The sequence below is a fragment of the Podarcis liolepis genome (genome assembly GCF_965112155.1).
Source record: "Podarcis liolepis genome assembly, chromosome: 13".
Taxonomy (NCBI): Eukaryota; Metazoa; Chordata; class Lepidosauria; order Squamata; family Lacertidae; genus Podarcis; species Podarcis liolepis.
In genome coordinates this window covers 36,209,632-36,229,668 of record NC_139573.1, presented here as the reverse complement: position 1 = coordinate 36,229,668, position 20,037 = coordinate 36,209,632, and the positions used below count along the sequence as shown (strand labels likewise).

Here is a 20,037-nt window from a genome sequence, read left to right as displayed (position 1 = left end):
GAAGTGTCTGTAACCCGAGGTACCACTGTAAAGGGAAGTTTTTTTTTAAAAAAAGTTTAATATTTTATTATGTTTTTATATATGTTGGAAGGCGTCTAAAATGGCTTGGGCAATCCAGTCAGATTGGTGGGGGTATAAATAGTAAAATGATGATGACGATGGAACAGGACGCTCCTCTTTTCATCGCAGAAATGTTGGAGGGTGTGTCCGCGTGAAGACTCTGCAACCTTTCCCTGCGCTTTCGTCTCCTTGCACCCGCACCCCTTTTCCCATCTCTCCCCCCTCCATCCCGCCCCTTTATTCCTTCCCTGCTTCCCTCAGGAGGCAGGCGAGCCTCGCGTCGTCAGATCGCATCCCGGGCTCCTGGGAATACACAGGAGCCGAGCCAAGCGAGAGCATCTGGGCGGGGATTTCAGGAAAAGCGGCGCAGTGAGCGCGCCTTGCTCCGGATGACTTCCAGCCAAGCTGCTGCTGCTGCTGCTTCCGGGTTCCAGTTACTCCCCGCCTCCTCCCCCTCCCCCTATCTCCCTGGGACCATCCCAATCCCAGTTTGGCGAATTCACAGGTCCCTTTGAAAAAAATCCAGCACCGCAAAGTAGTTGCAACCTGTCTGTGTTTCTCCCTCCTTCTCCGGCTTCGCCTCCCGATGATGCTTTGATTTTTTTTGGGGGGAGGCAAACATCGCAAGGACCAGAAGATAACGCATCGGGAGAACAACCGGCGGGAGACTAACAGAGAAGGGAATGGCAGGCAAAGGAAAATGGCCCTGGCAGCCGAGCGTGGGATTTGTAGGAGACCTTTAGGCGTTTGTTGAGGATGCCTCCGCGCGCCAGGTAAGCCACGCTTGTCCTTCCCTGGTGGGTTTTATCCATTTCACTTTCCCCTGGCCCCACCCGGACTTTGAGAGAGTCCTTAACAGGGAAAGGGGGGGGGCAAGAATTGGAAGCAGTGCTGTTTACGGGGGGGGGGGGAATCAAATCACGAATGAGGGATAATGCAGGCCCTTAAATTCAGCGGCGACACTTTCTCTTGACGCTCATCTTTCCATCATTCCTCCTTCCTTCTTTTTCCTTGCCTTGGATCTGGGCTGCTGCTGATGCTGCTGCACCGTCGCTCGCTGGAGATTTCCCATGGCCATCAACATCACCATTATTATCTCACTTGCCCTTTTGGCCCTGCGAAATATCTCTTCCTCCTTTTTTCTTCCTTTCTGCTCTCACTGGCCGCAGGATTTCCCGCACGTCGGATCAGAATGAGAAACACGAAGGAAATTTGCCTAGTGGGAGATAAAAGAAACGTTCGTTCCCGGCCTCTAATTAGTGTGGTGTAGCAGAGCCCAGGGACAGGAACATGTTTTCGTTTTCTTTTTTTGCATATTTGGGAGTCCCCATGCATAGCCCTGCAGGTTTGGACATTCAAACCAGTATTTTATCATAATTTCTGCAGTAAAGAGAATATTTGGAAATTCTCCTTTCATCGACCTCATTAGTATAATCCTAAAACTATGCCCATACCTGAGATGTGGACAGTATTTTGAATTGCCTTCCTACTTTCCCTTCATGTTTTTCCCCTTTCCTTTATTTCCCTTTCCTGATATTCTTTACGCTAGTCTATAGGCGGGCCTTTGACTGCTGGCATGCTTGTGTGTCGTGGTGTGTGGGTGATTTGTTATTATTATTTACAATGCAATTCCAAGCATGTTTGCTCAAAAACAAGCCTTGTTCTGTTTACTCCCTAGTAAGTGTGCTGAGGGTTCCACTGCCATTTATTCAAGCCCCTTTCCTGGCCTTCAACACTAGCCATTCCACACTGTGTTTTTAAAATCCAATTTGTGGGTGGATTTCCTCTCCCCCTTTCCCTTCGTTCTGTTGCCTTTCTTCAACCCTGGAAGAGATTCTGAGCAGCTAATCGGTCCCCCCACCCCCCCGGCATGTCACTGTGAATTCAGAGGGTTAGGAAGACGTGGTGCATTGGCTACAATGTTTGGCTTAGGTGTAGGGAAAGCAGGTTTGGGTCCCTGCTGGGTGGCCTTTTCAATATCTCCGTCTTTCCCTCTCTTAGCTTAATCTACCATCCAGGGTTGTTGTGAGGCTGAAGTGTTGCTGTGAGCTACGCGGAAGGGTGGAACAGAGAAATGCAACGCAAAAAATGAGGCTCTTACTTTTGGATAGCACATCGCTTTTCCTTATTTGCAAGAAAAGGGTCGGGTTGTTTAATGCTGCTGTGCGCTGAGTTAGAAGAGGGCTGCCAGCTCAGATCTAGGCCTTGGGTGTGATCCTGGCCCAGTTACCATTTTTCACGTGTCTTGAGTGCTATTGCATGAATCAAGGACCTTCGGCCTATGCATCAATTTCCCCTTCCTGCTTCTCATCCTCCATTCTCCATCTCTGCAGACCTACTCTTTTCTGAATCCCTTCTTCCCCCTCCTCTTTGTTTTCATGCACACACCCTTGGCGTTCCCACAAGCTCTTCCAGCCCTCTCTGCTTTTTCCTCCCCATTTCCCCCTCCTGAATCTCCCTCTGTCAGGCGCCTAGGAAGGAAGAGAATAATAATCAGAAGCTCTGCACCTCTAAAGGGAAAACTGATCCTGCAAATGTGCTAACGTGAGCTTTTGCGAGCACATCTGGAACCAGCTGTGCCCTGTACAAGATGCCTCTTGGGGCAGACGGGACAAAAGGCAATTTCTGGGGGATACTGCAAGTGGAGCTCTTTGCATATTCCCCATAAAAGGTCTCCCTCCACATGTTCCAACTACATGCAATTTCAGCAATGTTTCTCTTTGGAAACAACAGGCTGCTTCATTTGTTTTCTGGACTGGGACGGGTTTGAAGCTCATATGCACCAAAAGAATGGGCATTTTGATAAAAACCTGCAGTGGTTATTTACTCGTTTATATCCTTCATGGCTTAGGGATGCAGGTGGCTCTGTGGGTTAAACCACAGAGCCTAGGACTTGCCAATCAGAAGGTCGGCGGTTCGACTCCCCGCGACGGGGTGAGCTCCCATTGCTCGGTGCCAACCTAGCAGTTCGAAAGCATGTCAAAGTGCAAGTAGATAAATAGGTACCACTCTGGTGGGAAGGTAAACGGCGTTTCCGTGCGCTGCTCTGGTTCGCCAGAAGCGGCTTAGTCATGCTGGCCACATGTCCCGGAAGCTGTACGCTGGCTCCCTCGGCCAATAAAGCAAGATGAGCACCGCAACCCCAGAGTCGGCCACGACTGGACCTAATGGTCAGGGGTCCCTTTACCTTTACCTATCCTTCATGGCTTAGAAAGAATATGTCAGATAAGCTAGCTTGGCCTTTATAATGTCAGGCAGATCTAAAATACACCCCCTTTTTTGCAAAAGTGCAGCTGGGACATGTGAGGTGTTGTGCATGCTACAACTTTTCCCCATCCAGGCCATCAGAAAACAGACAATGATATATTGCTCTGTGGTTGGAGGCCATGGTAGAGCATCTTGGTTTGCACACAGAAGGTCCCAGGTTTAATCCCCAGGTTCTCCATGTAGCGCTGGGGGTGTCTTCTGCCTGAAACCTAGGATAGGCAATGCAAGAACCTACTGAGCTGGGTTCTATGTACCAGTGTTGTGACTCAGTATAAAGTATAAACTACACAGCTTCCTGTGTAGTTAAACAAATCTTTTCTCCTATCCCGCCCAAAGTTACTGGTAGGTCAAAGTTGCTGGTAGACAGGCCTAAGCAATAGTTCACTGTGAATTCAGATATTGTTGTTGTTGTTGTTATTGTTGTTGTTGTTGTTAATTTATTTATACCCCAGCCACTCCCGGCAACTCCCAACAGAATATTAAAAACATTAAGAGCTTCCCTAAACAGGGCTGTTTTCGGATGTTTTCTAAAAGTCAGATAGCTGTTTATTTCCTTGACATCTGGTGGGAGGGCTTTCCACAGGGTGGGTGCCACTACCGAGAAGGCCCTCTGCCTGGTTCCCTGTAACTTCACTTCTTGCAGGGAGGGAACTGCCAGAAGACCCTCAGAGCTAGACCTCTGTCTCTGGGCTGAACGATGGGGGTGGAGACGCTCCTTCAGGTATACAGGGTTGAGGCCATTTAGGGCTTTAAAGGTCAGCACCAATACTTTGAATTGTGCTCAGAAACGTACTGGGAGCCAATGTAGGTCTTTCAGGACCGGTGTTATGTGGTCTTGGCAGCCACTCCCAGTCACCAGTCTGCCGCATTCTGGATTAGTTGTAGTTTCCGGGTCACCTTCAAAGGTAGCCCCACGTAGAGTGCATTGCAGTAGTCCAAGCGGGAGATAACCAGAGCACGCTCCACTCTGGCGAGACAGTCTGCGGGCAGGTAGGGTCTCAGCCTGCGTACCAGATGGAGCTGGTAGGCGGCTGCCCTGGACACAGAATTGTATTTTCACCATTTCTTTGGTCCCTGGCTTTTCCCCATCAGCCCGTCAGGAAATGTACGCAACTTTTGCCTCAAGGCAGAGGGTGGGATTAGATGAGGAGGTTTGAATTATTCTCTCCTCTGCCCCAGCCCAAGGCTGGTGGATACCAGAGATGTTGACTAAGCCGGCTGCCGGCTGTTTGCTACTGGTCAGGCCCTGTTGAGTGATGGAGTGTTGTGATGCAAGAATTGAACACACAGAGTATGTTCTCTAGGGACGGCAGCAGCAAAAGCAATCAAATCCATTAAGGTGGCTTATTCAGATCCATTTGGCCAATAAGTGTGAATCCCTGCTTCCCTTCCTTCCTGTCCCGCCCCAGCAGCTGAAAAGCAGCAGCAGCACACAGGGGCAGAAGGAATTGTATGTGTTTGGTTGGGGTTTTTTGGACATGTGGTGCAGCAATAAACTGCTAGCACGTTTGCAAAGCTCAGCAGGGCCTGGTCAGGTTTCAAATTGGATGGGAGACGGGCATGTTGAGATCCTTACATTGTAGGGGGTTGGACTAGATGGCCATTGGGGACCCTATGTGATACCTTGAGCCAGAGAAGAAAGTGAAAAAGCCATCCTGCAGCTGCTTAACTGCTAAAATATAAGGCAGGCTGTCTCACAAAGCACTACAGTGGTACTTTGGTTCTCAAACGCCTTGGTACTCAAACAACTTGGAACCCAAACACTGCAAACCTGGAAGTAACTGTTCCGGTTTGCAAACTTTTTCGGAAGCTGAACACACTCCGTTCTGAGTGCCACGCTTCCGTTTAGAGTGTTACTCTGAGGTCTGTCTGCTTTTGCTATTTATTTTGTGTTTTTGCACCTTTTTTGTTTTGTTTTTGTGACTGTGTGGGACACAGTTCAGCTCCTGATTGATTGATTGATTGATTGATTGTGTATGTGACTGCAGTACATTGTTTATTGCTTTCATTTTGTAGATCAATGGTCTCCTTAGAGAGTAAAATTCATGTGAAATTGCTATTTTAGGGGTTGTTTTTAAAAGTCTGGAATGGATGAATCCGTTTTGCATTACTTTCTATGGGAAAGCGTGCCTTGTTTTTGGAATGCTTTGGTTTTGGAACGGACTTCTGGAATGGATTAAGTTTGAGAACCAAGGTACCACTGTATCGCAATTCAAGAAGACATTCCAGTTGGGAAGGGCATGGGAAAGGGTTGGATAGGTGGTGTGACTTACAGGGACTCCCATGTGCCAGGCAGGGAGGTCTAGAAATTCCTCATGCCAGTTGTAAAGACTGACTACTGTTTCTCTTTCCCTCTCCCTCCCTCCCTCCATCTCTCTCTTCCTTCACAGATTTACTTCATTATGTCTTCCTCCAAACTCCAAGATGCGGATGAGGTTTTCGGTAAGCTCCTTATTCCTCCCCGGCCTCTCCCGATCCCTGCGCCACCCAGGGGCTGCGCCTAAAAAGAAGCATTTGTAAACCTCCTAGGACCCTCACCACAGGTGGCATGTTGGTGGGAGGGTGGAGGGTTTTTGGGGGGGGGGGTCTTTTTATATTGCAAACTGCCCTGTGACCTTCGGATGAAGGGTGGGATAGACGTTTAAACAATAACAACAAAAATAACGTGGCAAGGGAAACATTCTGCATGTGCTCAGAGACACTCTCACATTCATAAGGCCCCCATAAAAAGTTAAAAGGACCCCTGACTGTTAGGTCCAGTCCCGGATGACTCTGGGGTTGTGGCGCTCATCTCACTTTATTGGCTGAGGGAGCCGGCATACAGCTTCCGGGTCATGCCACTTCTGGCAAACCAGAGCAGCGCACGGAAATGCCATTTACCTTCCTGCCGGAGTGGTACCTATTTATCTACTTGCACATTGATGTGCTTTCAAACTGCTTGGTTGGCAGGAGCAGGAACTGAGCAACGGGAGCTCACTCCGTCGCGGGGATTCAAACCACCGACCTTCTAATCGGCAAGCCATAGGCTCTGTGGTTTAACCCACAGCGCCACCTGTGTCCCTTTCATAAGGCCCCCATAGAGATGGCAAATTGGAGACACACAATTCCCGTGAATTGTTCTCGCATTGGCAGCACGTATTCTATTACACTGTGGTTCAAAAGCCTGTGTGCAGTGACTCCTTGCAGGGACTGAGGCAGTTTCCCAAGCAAACACACAGAGCACAACGTTCATCCAGGGCCCTAGATTTTAAATTGCAGGCCCTGCCCTGAGCGCAGTGTGAATTAACTCTAGACACAGCTACAAACCAAGCTATTGGGGGGTAAGGATGGAGCAAAACGACCCAAAACAAAATGCCAACGCTCAGCCACACTCATTGTTGGATGAAGAATTTGATGCTGTTGGCATGGTGCCCATTGCTGCCTGCTGGGCATTTTCCATTTCTGTGCTTTTGAGCTTACAAACCTGGCGTCTGGGGGAGGAGGCAGAGAGGCAGGGCTTGCTTTTGGGGTTGCCATCCTAGCTTCTCATCTGCGTCTTGAATCCGGGGGGGGGGGAATGTCACTTTCTGGGGTAGCATGATTTAGAAGGAACAGAGGATGGAGGTTAGGCTCTCAATACCTACAACCAAAACATGGCTCTAATATGCCATTAGTTAAGAAATTGTAACTAAGAGTCCAGGCATTAACTTATACCTGAGCATGCCTGTTTCCTCCTCCCTCACCAATCCAATTTCCTTTTGTGCCATGGTTTTTCAGATTGTAATCTCGAGGGCAGTCTTTCTCCCTCTTTTTTTAAAAATCACCCTGTAAGCCGTTCTGGAAGGAAACCTTTTTTGGCTGCAGTGCAGGCTAAATATTACCTAAATAAAATATGAATGTGTAGCCTCCCTCCATGATGTCAAACACCGATAAAAACTCATTGGGACTTACCTTTCTATGCTGTGTATTTCATTCTTGCATTTTAATTTTACTTGTGTGCCACCTTGGAAAGTTTTATATCCTGAAAGCTATGGTTGGATAGAACTGAGTGCTGGAGAGGGCTGACTCACCCAGTCACTCCGATTGTACAGTGATGCTTTACTTCCTGCCTGAACAATCGTGAGAATGCTCATGGTAAACAATTCTGAATATCTGGTTGCAATGAGGGCAAGCTGAATCCAGGCAGTACAAAAAGCTACATTTGCTCCACATTCTTCTGTTCCTGATCCAGAGCCAGATTTCCCCCAGCTTTTTCAAATCTATGCCCAATTTAGATTTCTGCATATGCACGCATGCATATTTCATGTAAGGGGCTGCATTACGAGTGCATCTCTGAGCATGTGCAGAAAACTCTCTTTGTGGAGTAACCTATAGGTAAAAAAAAGGTAAAGGACCCCTGGACGGTTAAGTCCAGTCAAAGGCGACTATAGGGTTGCAGCGCTCATCTCGCTTTCAGGCTGAGGGAGCTGGCGTTTGTCCACAGACAGCTTTCCAGGTCATGTGGCCAGCATGACTAAACCGCTTCTGGTGCAACGGAACACCGTGACGGAAACCAGAGCGCATGGAAATGCTGTTTACTTTCCCACCACAGTGGTACCTATTTATCTACTTGCACTGGTGTGCTTTCGAACTGCTAGGTTGGCAGGAGCAGGGACCGAGCAACAGGAGCTCTCTCCATTGTGCGGATTCGATCCGGCAACCTTCTGATCAGCAAGCCCAAAAGGCTTAGTGGTTTAGACCACAGCGCCACCCGCACCACTACAACCAGCCTTGACGCAGCCGGGATATGGGGAGCAGGTGCCCTATGGCTGAGAGCATCCATGCAACCCGAGCCCTTTCTAAAACTAAGCAGTGTTGTGTTTTGTCTTGTATGTGCGAGCACATGTTCTCTGCCACCTCTCCAACTTTGCTTGCTGATGTTTCATGTCTCCCGATACCGTTGTTCCTCGTTTCCCACTCCCGGCATCCCTGTGTAGTCAATTAAGCGGTGGCTGACTTTTTGCTCCCAGGAGACACCTCGCCGCACACATGGCTACACACACAGCGACACACACACTCACACAAACAAGCGAGCCCCTCGCGCTTCCTGCCTCGAGATGCCTAGCAGATCTGATTAATTCATGAGGCTGTTCTGTATGCAGGGAAGGCGCTGTTGGGAGATGGCGCAAACATGCGTTGCAAACGGCAAGGGAGATAGGACTACCGTACCGTTGATGTGTGGGCATAATTGGAGCATTTGAGGGACCAGGCAAGCATGTGTGGGTGTCTGTTTGTGTGAAAGAGAGAGGTACGTACGGATAAATGGTTTAGTCTCAGAGCTGAAATCGGCGCATGGCGGGGTCGAAGTCCGCGGTCAAACTGACTGCAAACGTGGGGATCTGTAATCCGACAGCTACGTTTGTTTGCTTTAAAAGCCACTTCAGAAGGACATGATTGCAAAAGTGGCACAGAGGGAAGGTGCTTAACCTTCCTTCAGCCGCCATTTCTCCCTACTAAATCACACACACACACCTATAGCATTCCTCCCTGAAAGATGCTGAATGTATATTTGCAAGGGGAGGGGGGGGAGGAAGAAAGAGAGCAAAAAAGTGTTTGTGTACATCAGCATTTCGCTTTATTGGCCGAGGGAGCCGGCGTACAGCTTCTGGGTCATGTGGCCAGCATGACTAAGCCCCTTCTGGCGAACCAGAGCAGCGCACGGAAACGCCGTTTACCTTCCTGCCGGAGCAGTACCTATTTATCTACTTGCACTTTGACGTGCTTTCAAAGATCAAAACTGTAAGGGGAGGGAAACATAAGGGTCAGACTGACTCCAAACCAAAGACCAGGTGGAACAGCTCTGTCTTGCATTCCCTACAGAAAGATGTCAAGTCCCACAGGGCCCTAGTCCTTTGTGACAGAGCATTCCACCAAGTCGGGGCCAGTACTGAAAAGGCCCTGGCACTAGTGGAGACCAATTTAGCCAACAGAGACATCGTATTGAATAATAATAATAATAATACCCTGCTCATCTGACTGGCTTGCCCCAGCCACTCTGCACGACTTCCAACATATATGGAAACAACAAAACATAACCTTTGAAAAAACTCCCCTATACAGGGCTGCCTTCAGGTGTCTTCTAAAGGTTGTCTAGTTACTTATTTCCTTGGCTCTGGGGTCGCATAACTCCATACCCTCTGACATTTCTCTGATGAACATAGGGACGTCCTAAGGAAAAGCGGGACATTCCAGGATCAAATCAGAAACAGGGATGGCTTCTGTAAATCTGGGACTGTCCCTGGAAAATAGGGACATTTCGAAGGTCTCCCAGGCCAATAGGTGTAATAGGATGCCCGCCCTATAGGTAGCCTGTTCTGTTCTGGGAGGTCATGTCTTTGAAGGATACTTCTGAATGACAACTGTGCTCTTCTTTTCTCTGAATGCTCTCTCTGTGTGTCTCCTTCCCTTCTTGCCCCCCATTCCACCACCCCTTTTCTGTGTCCCCCCCCTACTCGGTGGGGCTTGAATTTCACTCGTTTGCCCTCCCCGCTTCCCTCCTTCCTTCCTTTACGTTGCATCTTGCCCTCTCCGCACTCCATCCTTCCTCCTGCGGCCGCTTCTACGCTGACCTCTTCCTCTCACGCTCGCTTTTCCTCGCCTGCCACCGCTCTGCCCCCCTTCCCGTTTCTCTCTTTCACCCCCAGATTTTAATGATGTGATTCCAGAGACCCAGAGGCTGGACAGCAGCTTGCAGAAGGCCCGAGCCCAGCTCTCTGCCAAAGGCAGGCGGCAGCGCCCTTCCAGGTCCCGGTTGAGAGACAGCGTCAGCTCCACAGAAGGGGATGATATCCTGGAGAAAAAGGTCAGTGTTAAGTTGTGGGTGAACCTATCAGACGACACAGCGATTCTTCAAACAGCTCTTGTTTATTCACAGGCCAGAACAGAACTGAACTGAAAGGTTCAGCCAGCCTTCTTATATAGAGCTCCACTACAACGCAACAGTATCCACTTTCTGTAACTAGCCAATCACTGAAGGTCACTTTCAATTCCTTATTTGCATATGTGGACCTGAGTGAAAACTATCTACAGTATCCCCCTGCTGGCCCAGGGTGAGTACATAACAGTCAGTGCCCGGCCGATACCCCACCAAATATCTACCTATGCATTACTCTCGCTTTCAGACCCTCCAACATCCTACAGATGAAAACAGGGATATTTCTCACTCCCTCCACCAACGGACCAAGGTGGATAAAAATCAATGAATTTAAAAAAATCTCATATTTTAAAAATTTAAATAAGATTTTTAAAAATTTAAATTGGATTTTTAAAATTTAAATCAGATTTTTTAAAAATAAAATGCTTTTGGAGGAAATTTTTTCTAAAGATAGTTTTCTGTTGAAGTTACCTTATAGTCCAAAGGCTCTTCATCAGGAAATAAGGATTTGTTTTAAGTTTTTCCATGTATGCTAAAATTCAGTCTAAGCTTTTAAAAAAATGAAAATGAAAAAATCGTTTAACCACATCAGTTAAAAACATGGATACATATGCTATAATATTATTGTTTCAATTAAATAAATTGTTTAAACTGTTATTGAGGAGATGATAGTTTTTCTCCTTCAATAAAGTACAGCAGAAAAGTTGTCCAAATATAAATAGTTAACGCATTAAACCTCACAATAATTTCGTAATTATCTGCCTATGTATTTCTAATGGTATAACCAAATCAGTAAGTTTTGATATAACTGTAAAAACAACTCTGAAAATTTATCATTCCAAAAATGAAACCTTCGTCCGGTTGTAAATATTAAGATTAAGATTACACCAGCAAGAATGGGTCTTTCTGTAAAAAAAGAAAAGAAAAGATTTAAATCAAGTCTTACTGACTTGTGATTTAAATCGTGATTTAAATCGATTTGATTTAAATCGAATCGACCCTGCAACGGACCCTCCTCAACCCTCATCCCCCCCCCCCACTGTGGGGCTGGGCTTCAGTGGCAGCGGTCTCTTCCAGGTCTGGATTTAGGTTTGATGAGTCCCTAAGCTACTGAAGGTAATGGGGCCCTTTGTATGTCCAGCTGTTCTTTGTCAACAACAAATTGCCTCTGTTTTTTGTGTTGAATATATGCTCTATGGTAATTTATGGACCTCATAGGTATCTAAAGCCATTTGCACATGTTGCCTTGCAGCCAGTCCATGCAAAATGTAGGCACCCTATATATAGAAAGGAGCAAACCAGTGATATTTTAAGGAGCAGGTGGGGCCCATGACTTACATCATAGGAGCCTACACAACACTAAACACGGTTGCTGTATGTAGGATTTATTTGCTTTGCTTTTTATTTTATATTTTGGAAATGTACATCCAGGTTTTTTTCCCTTTCAATTTTTTGGGGGCCCCCAAGAGAGTGGGGCCCTCAGCTATAGCTTGTTTAGCTTATACGTAAATCTGGCACTGGTCTCTCCCATACACTCCAACATTTCTCTGTCGAAAATAGGGACTTCCTAAGGAAAAGTGGGACATTCCAGAATGAAATCAGAAACTGGAACGGCTTCCGTAAATCTGTGACTGTCCCTTCAAAATAGGGACACTTGGAGGGTCTGCCGTGAGCTCGCAGGTAAACCCACCACCCCCTGGATCCTAAACATCATCTCTTCAGTTTGGGATTTCAGAGATGTCTGTTCATCTCCTGGTGGCTGAAACATCAAGGGATCAAATCATGTTGCCTAGAAGACTGCCCACCCCTGGGTGGACCTGGAAGGTCACTTAAAGGCCCACTGGGGGGTTGCGGCCAGATCTAAGGTGGGGCACAGCAGGAGCACTGCCAGCATGAAAATCTAGGGTAAAGCATAGGAGCCAACTCCTAGGACCTGTGTCCCTTTGCTCCCTCCGATAAAATATTTTGGGGGGGGGGCAAAGTTGATGGGCATTGCCATTCAAATGGTGCATGTGTGCTGCCTCTTGTGATTGACTATGCAGGGCCAAGGCTTAGCTGCCTCCCCTATTTTATTTTATTTTATTTTATTTTATTTAGGTTGGCACACTGGGGTTAAGAAAAGGGGTCCCCAGAGGCATGTTTGGGGTAAAAGTGGTTTCTGGGTCTGAACAGGTTGATGATCACCTGGGTAAAAGGCACTCGTGGTACCACACCTTACAGAATATCATAGGGCAGTGACCCAAAGCTTGGCATTTCACACTATTTCCCTTGGATTATGGGATGCCCTTTTCACTGCTATGTGAAGCAGCAGCCACCAGTTGTTTCAGATCACTCATGGAAAATACACCTTTTTGCCCAGGTGAAAGTTTGAGCGTTCATTAAGTACCCAGGTTCCTGTTTTATATGCCTTGACACAACCATTTTACTAGTTTCATGTTGTGTTTTTGCTTCCACGACATTGTTTTGCTTCTCTATCATGCATCGCTTAGTTTTAAACATTAAGAAGTATATAAATGCTTTTAAACAAAAGGAAAATAAGTAACTTTCTTCCAGTTTGCCATTCTTAAACAAGGTTCTAAACTGGATATGCCATTGGTCTGACTTTTCATTTATTCCTACATATAATATCACAGATTAATCACCCCAATAACAGAATCCCTGGTGGGGCCAGTTCACCCATCCAGATGCCGGTTTTTACGTTATAACAGTTCTATGGAGATACATTGTGGATGGACCAGCCCTAAGCCTCCCTAATTTCCAAATTAGTGTTGCTGCTGTACACTTTCTGTAGGGAAGGTGCTCATAGATGGTATTTATCCTGTTATTTACACCCAGGCAGCGAATGTGTTTAATCCTGCTAGTAGCCACCTTCTGTCCCCATAATTCTACTCACTCCACTCCACCCCCAGATGAAATCTCTCATGAAAGATCTGGAGGGGCTGTTTGGAGGATCACTACAATTAGGACCCATTAGCGTTTTCATCTCCATTTTGCAAATTGCAGATTGTACTTGATGGCCACTTGTTTAGATGGCTTTTTAAAAGCAGATTGGGCCAATTCCTGGAGGATGAGTCCATCCATGACTACAGGTCACGATGGCTATAGGCACCTTTTTGATTCAGAGGCCGTATACTGTGGGATCCCCATTTCTGTGGCCTAACAGAAGGAGAACGTTATTGTCCTCTTGTCCCTGTTGTGGGCTTCCCACTGGTTGGTCACTGTGAGAACTAAGATGCTGGACTTAATGGGCTGATCTTGCTGGGGGTCTTATGTCTTTCCTCTTCCTAGTCCAGTGAGAGGCCACAGTATTCCCATTTTCTAGACTGAGGAACAGAGGCCGAGAGATAATGCCTTGCCCACAACCTCACAATGAGTCTGTAGCAATTCTGGACAACACTAGGGTATATCTGAATCCTACTGAATGCTAGTAGCTGCCTCTTTCCCATAATTATGCTCACTGCACCTCCACCCCCAGATGAAATCTCTAAGGTAAGATCTGGTGGTGCCAATTAGAGAATTACTACAATTCCAGCACATAGGGGGGAGGAAGTGTGTGCATCTCCTCCTTGTTAAGCACCCAGTTTGCCAGCCCCACCTGTACGCTGTGGGTTAAACCACAGAGCCTAGGACTTGCCGATCAGAAGGTCAGCGGTTCGAATCCCCGCGACAGGGTCAGCTCCTGTTGCTCGGTCCCTGCTCCTGCCCACCTAGCAGTTTGAAAGCAGCCGGCGCCAGTAGATAAATAGGTGTCGCTCTGGCAGGAAGGTAAACGGCGTTTCCATGCACTGCTCTGGTTTGCCAGAAGCGGCTTAGTCATGCTGGCCACGACCCGGAAGCTGTATGCCGGCTCCCTCGGCCAATAAAGGAAGATGAGGGCCGCAACCCCAAAGTCGGTCACGACTGGACCTAATGGTCAGGGGTCCCTTTACCCTTTACCTTTAAGCACCCAGTTTGCCAGCCCCACCTGTATAAAGAGAGACGGAATGTCCAAAAGTCACCTGCATATTCACAGTTAAGCATGCACAGGCAAAAGATATGTGGATCCAGATTCCATTAGAAAATGAATCAAGTGACGCTTGCTTGCATTTACAGGTGTCATTAGTGTGCATGCTCACGTCCCTCCACGTTTGGGCCGTATTTTCAGTAGTTTCACACAAACTTTTTAATGAAACAGGTTGTGGGCCATGAAGCTGTGCCCTGCCTAGCTGTTTTGAGTCGGTATTTATTTCCCAAACCGTAAGTGGCTTGAAAGTTCTCACCCATTTAACCGATCAGGAAACACTGTGTGAAATTGGTGGCCAAAACTGGAACAGTCAGGAAACAGCCTACAGCAGTCTTCTCTAACCTGGTGCCCTCTGCAGGTTTGTTGGACTACAACTCCCATCATCCCTGATCATTGGCTATGCTGGCTAGGGCTGATGGGAGCTGTAGTCCCAAACCATTGATGGGCACCATCTTGGGGGAAGGCTGGCCTAAGGAAGGGAATTTCCCAGACCTAGCCAGAATACTGCAGTCGGAAGCAGTGTCCATGCAGAAATCGCCAGTCCCTCAATTTATTTTATTTTATTTTTAGATTCTGCAAACAAACAAAACTCAACAATTTTGGCCAAAAAGAAAAGCTCAATAATGTTGTGTCCAGATTTCCCCTTTTGAAATATGGCAACCCTAGCCTAAGGAGACACATTTCAAATTCAGGTTGTTATTTTGGATCATCATCAGATATGACAGATTAGATAGGTAGATAGTTTCACAAGCTTTTTTCACCACTGCTTGGGTAGGAGAAAATGCTGAAATGTCACTGTGTCTGTTTCCACTGATGTGTACATTTCTTGCAGTATCTATATGAGCACTCCCCAGATTAATTTAGCAATTAAATACGCCCCGTAAAAGGAGGAAATATAGACTATCGTGTTCCTTGCCAAAAAGACTAAGAACATAAAAGGATCCTGCGGATCAGGACAAATGGTCCATCTTAGTCCAGAATCCTGTTCTCACCTGGTTTACTGGGTGCTGTGTTGGCGTCTCTCCAACCAAGATCGCAAACGGCACCTGCTTTTCCAGAATATTGGATGCTATCTTGGGGGTCATTTTGGACACACAGATGTCCATGGAGGTGCAGGTCAGTTCTGTGTCCAGGGCAGTCGTCGATCAGCTCCATCTGCTATGCAGGCTGAGATCCTACCTGCCCACACTGCGTTGCCAGAGGAGTGCATGCTCTGGTTATCTCCTGCTTGGACTACTGCAATGCACTGTGCGTGGGGCTACCTTTGAAGGTGTCCCGGAAACTACAATTAATCCAGAATGCGGCAGCTAGACTGGTGACTGGGTGCGGCTGCCGAGACCACATAACACCGGTCCTGAAAGACCTACATTGGCTCCCAATACGTTTCTGAGCACAATTTAAAGTGTTGGTGCTGACCTTTAAAGCCCTAAATGGCCTCAACCCTGTATAACGGCCTCGGCCCAGTATACCTGAAGGAGCATCTCCATCCCCATTGTTCGGCCCAAACACTGAGGTCCAGTACTGAGGGTCTTCTGGCGGTTCCCTCACTGCGAGAAGTGAGGTTACAGGGAACCAGGCAGAGGGCCTTCTTGGTAGTGGTGCCCGCCCTGTGGAACACCCTCCCATCAGATGTCAAGGAAATAAAAAACTCTCTGACTTTCAGAAAACATCTGAAGACAGCCCTGTTTAGGGAAGTTTTTAATGTTTGATGTTGTATCGTGTTTTTAATATTCTATTGGGAGCGGTCCAGAGTGGCTGGGGAAACCCAACCAGATGGGCGGGGTATGAATGAATGAATGAATATTACAGTCATACCTCATGTTACGTTTGCTTCATGTTACGTTCCTTCAGGTTACGTTCCGCGGCGACCTGGAAGTATCAGAAAGGGTACAAGTGCCAAATCACGCCGCGCAGCTGCGCAGATATGGCGCTTCAGGTTGTGCTCTTTTTATGTTGCGAATGGGCCTCCGGAACGGATCCCGTTCTCAGCCAGAGGTACCACTGTATTATCATTATCATTATCATTACAGTGTTACCTCAGGTTAAGTACTTAATTCATTCTGGAGGTCTGTTCTTAACTTGAAACTGTTCTTAACCTGAAGCACCACTTTAGCTAATGGGGCCTCCTGCTGCTACCGTGCCGCCGGAGCACGATTTCTGTTCTCATCCTGAAGCAAAGTTCTTAACCTGAGGTAAAATTTCTGGGTTAGCGGAGTCTGTAACCTGAAGTGTATGCAACCTGAAGCGTATGTAACCCGAGGTACCACTGTATTACTATCGTTACCATGGATGGTTAGGTGGCCAGTTGTTGTCCTCTGAGGCATGCAAGTCAGAATGCCCGGGCAGCTGGACTCTTTTTTATCTGCTTCTCCTTGCAGGCGGGTGATAGCTGTGGAAGTCCTCTCCACCGCCTGAGGTCTCCTCTCCACGGTTCCCTCCAGCCCTCATCTCCTCTCTCCGGTTCCTCGCCCTTCACTCGCGCCGGCGAGTTCTCCTTTGACGCCCCGACAGTCCGGAGGTCAGTGGAGCAGGAAGAGCAGCCGTCGTCGCCCCTCATCCGTTACCGACCTCTGACCAACACCTCCTCCCAGGAGGCCTTAGGGGGCACCCCCACCAGCTCCTCGCCCAAGTCCTGCCACAGTTCAGACAGCTCACCCATCTATGCACGCAGGGAGAGGCACAGTGAAGGTAAGCCAAGGGCTCTGGGCAGCTGGGGGCTGGGGGAAACCATAGACCTTGCCACAACACATGTCAACATCGAGGAAAGAAGTGCCTAAAGGGCACATAACCTGTCTGCAGATGCACAAACCTACATGTAGCTCTCCCTTGATTGGTTTGATGCGGAAAGGGTTATATCGCCATCCTCCCAGAAATATCCTGTAAGTTCTTAAAGAAAGCAAACACACTATAACCTCAAAAAAGGTTATTTCTGTATGCCACTACAGTGGTACCTTGGGTTACAGACGCTTCAGGTTACAGACACTTCAGGTTACAGACTCCGCTAACCCAGAAATAGTACCTCGGGTTAAGAACTTTGCTTCAGGATGAGAACAGAAATCATGCTCTGGCGGCGCGGCGGCAGCGGGAGGCCCCATTAGCTAAAGTGGTGCTTCAGGTTAAGAACAGTTTCAGGTTCAGAACGGACCTCCAGAATGAATTAAGTACATAACCCAAGGTACCACTGTACTGCGGCCTGTGTTTTGTTAGCCCCAAAACTGAAAATGAGTGAAGTCCCAACTAAAGAAGAATGGCAACTTAAACTGACAGAATATGTGCAGCTTGCGGAACTAACATATAAAATAAGAGAACAAGAAGCACATAAGTTTAAAGAAGATTGGAAAATGTTTACTGAATATATGGGAGGAAATTGTGTACACTTGAAAACGTTGGCAGCATTAAAATAAATTCAACAGTGTAAATAAGTTTTGATGGATGTAATAATGGAATAAAAGGGAAAGGGAAAGGTACCCCTGACCATTAGACCAGTCGCGGACGACTCTGGGGTTGCGCACTCATCTCGCTCTATACGCCGAGGGAGCCGGCGTTTGTCCGCAGACAGCTTCCAGGTCATGTGGCCAGCGTGACACAGCTGCTTCTGGTGAACCAGAGCAGTGCACGGAAACACTGTTTACCTTCCCGCCAGAGCGATACCTATTTATCTACTTGCACTTTGGCGTGCTTTTGAATTGCTAGGTGGGCAGGAGTTGGGACTGAACAATGGAAGCTCACTCCGTCGTGGGGATTCGAACCACTGACCTTCCGATTGGCAAGCCCTAGGCTCTGTGGTTTAGACCACAGCGCCACTGAATGGTATAGTTTATGTAAAATATGCAGAGATTTATGTTATGCAAAATGAACCATGGAAAGAAAAGAAGGAAAATCATTGATATTTTAAGGTTATTTAAATGAATACACTAAATTGTAAAACATTTTCTCTTGAATAATATTCCTTGCACATCTTTCCAAGGCTTCATTTCAGCCAGGGCTTCATTTCAGAGCTTAGTTTTCCAACCCCAGGCCATATGAGCAGAACACGGGAAATATTAGTAAAAACAACGGAGCTTTTGAGCATATGCAGAAAGTTGGTTGGTGGGGGGGGTAGCAAATATAAAAAGGAGAATTTCCCAGATGCCAAGATCCAGGTTTGGGTGCAAGAAATCTTTGGTGAAAGAACTCCAGCAGATATTTAAAATCACAAAATATGCAACAAAGCAAAGCATGTAAATATAGGCTACTGTGCCTTTAAAATATGCTCTTCTAAGGTCCTTCCAAATTCAAAGCACAGAAAAAGACCACACATTTGGAAAGCTAAAAATGTTTACTTACAAACTCTTCAAAGGTCAGGTTCATGTGCTTTTCCATACAGCAGTCAGAAAACACAGGCAGCAAAACTTAGGCTAATTCAAAAGTGGTCAAAATCCCTACATTATTTGTGTATCAGGCTTTGGCCTAAGCACTTCTCATTTCAGAAATTAAACACTGTTCCCTCTCACCTCCCCGTTTCCCCTTCCAGATGACAGCCGGGACACGAGCCCACCAGATCCTGCAAGCCCAACTATTGGTCTCGACAAGAAAACCCGACGGAAGTTTCTGGATTTAGGGTGAGGCTTGAAAGCTGGCTCTTCAGAGACAAGGAGTGGACCACACTGATTCATTTTGTATCTTTGGGGTCTCTTTCACAGCCCCCTCTGCTTGTGTGCTTTCTACATATCTCAGAACTGCACCTGGTTTTTCCACGTGTGCCTAATTGTCCCCTTCCTGATGCACAGGGTCACCCTCAGAAGGGCATCTTCTGGAAAGAGCAGGAAAGAAAAAGGGGGCAACCGGCTCTCCATGGGCAACAGGTAAGCAATTGGCAATTTCCTGAGGCTCCTCTCAAATTGATTTCTCGTGGAACCCAGTAAATTTTGTGGAAGGTGGGTGATACACAGACGTGCGCGCACACACACACACACATAATAGAGGGGCATCAGAAACATCCACCCGAAAAAGTGCCATGCAATTGTGTCTGAATAAGACAACCCTAGTGATAGCTTTTACAGGTTTTCCCAAACTTGGGTCTCCAGCTGTTTTTTTGACTACAGCTCCCATTACCCTTAGCTAGCAGGTCCAGTGGTCAGGGATGATGGGAATTGTAGTCCCCAAACAGTGGGAGCAGCGCCGGATTTACGTCTAAGCTAAACAAGCTATAGCTTAGGCCCCCACAAAATTTAAAGGGGGACAAACTGGATGTACATTTCCATAATATATTATAAAAAACAAATCAAGTTTAACCGACATACAGCAACAGTGTTTTGTGTTGTGTAGGCTCCTATGATGTAAGTAATGGGCCCCGCCTGCTGGCCTGCTCCCTAAAATATCACTGGTTTGCTCATTTCTATATATAGGGTGCCTACATTCTGCTATTCATAATTAGTAGTAGTTTGCATCATATACTTACACCTATTATTATTTCATGTTATAGCAAGTTTCTAGAGACTAGATTATGAGTCTTTGTAAATTGTGTTTCTAAAGGAACTTTTGTTATTGCCAAATACCAATGTGTTTGCATTATTAAGTTCGTTATGAATAAAAAATCATTTTAGGCTAGAGTTTAATAATTATTTCAGTATTAATATACTTCTTAATGGTATTTCAGTTCAATAATTACTATGATAAAATACATATTTTGTTATGTGCAAATGGCTCTAGATACCTATTAGGTCCATAAATTACCATATAGCATATATCCAACACAAAAAACAGTGACAATTTGTTGTTGACAAAGGACAGCTGGACATATGAAGGGCCCTGTTAAGTTGTGGGTGAACATATC

At 46.7% G+C, this 20,037-nt stretch overlaps 1 protein-coding gene across 4 annotated transcripts in view; it reads left to right on the top strand.

The window, feature by feature from the left end:
* The first annotated feature begins 208 nt into the window (after nucleotides 1–208).
* Nucleotides 209–20,037, top strand: part of SAMD14 (sterile alpha motif domain containing 14) — a 30,940-nt gene continuing 11,111 nt past the window's right edge. The window contains exons 1-6 of one of the 4 annotated variants that reach the window (XM_083470040.1): nucleotides 209–833; nucleotides 5,718–5,769; nucleotides 10,011–10,147; nucleotides 16,601–16,910; nucleotides 18,736–18,823; nucleotides 18,992–19,066. In XM_083470040.1, coding sequence (XP_083326166.1) covers nucleotides 5,730–5,769; nucleotides 10,011–10,147; nucleotides 16,601–16,910; nucleotides 18,736–18,823; nucleotides 18,992–19,066 — 650 coding nt within the window. In that variant the 5' untranslated portion in view covers nucleotides 209–833; nucleotides 5,718–5,729. Of the gene's footprint in view, nucleotides 834–5,717; nucleotides 5,770–9,989; nucleotides 10,148–16,600; nucleotides 16,911–18,735; nucleotides 18,824–18,991; nucleotides 19,067–20,037 lie in introns of all 4 variants that reach the window. The other 3 variants (XM_083470039.1, XM_083470042.1, XM_083470041.1) reach the window with 3 other exon arrangements.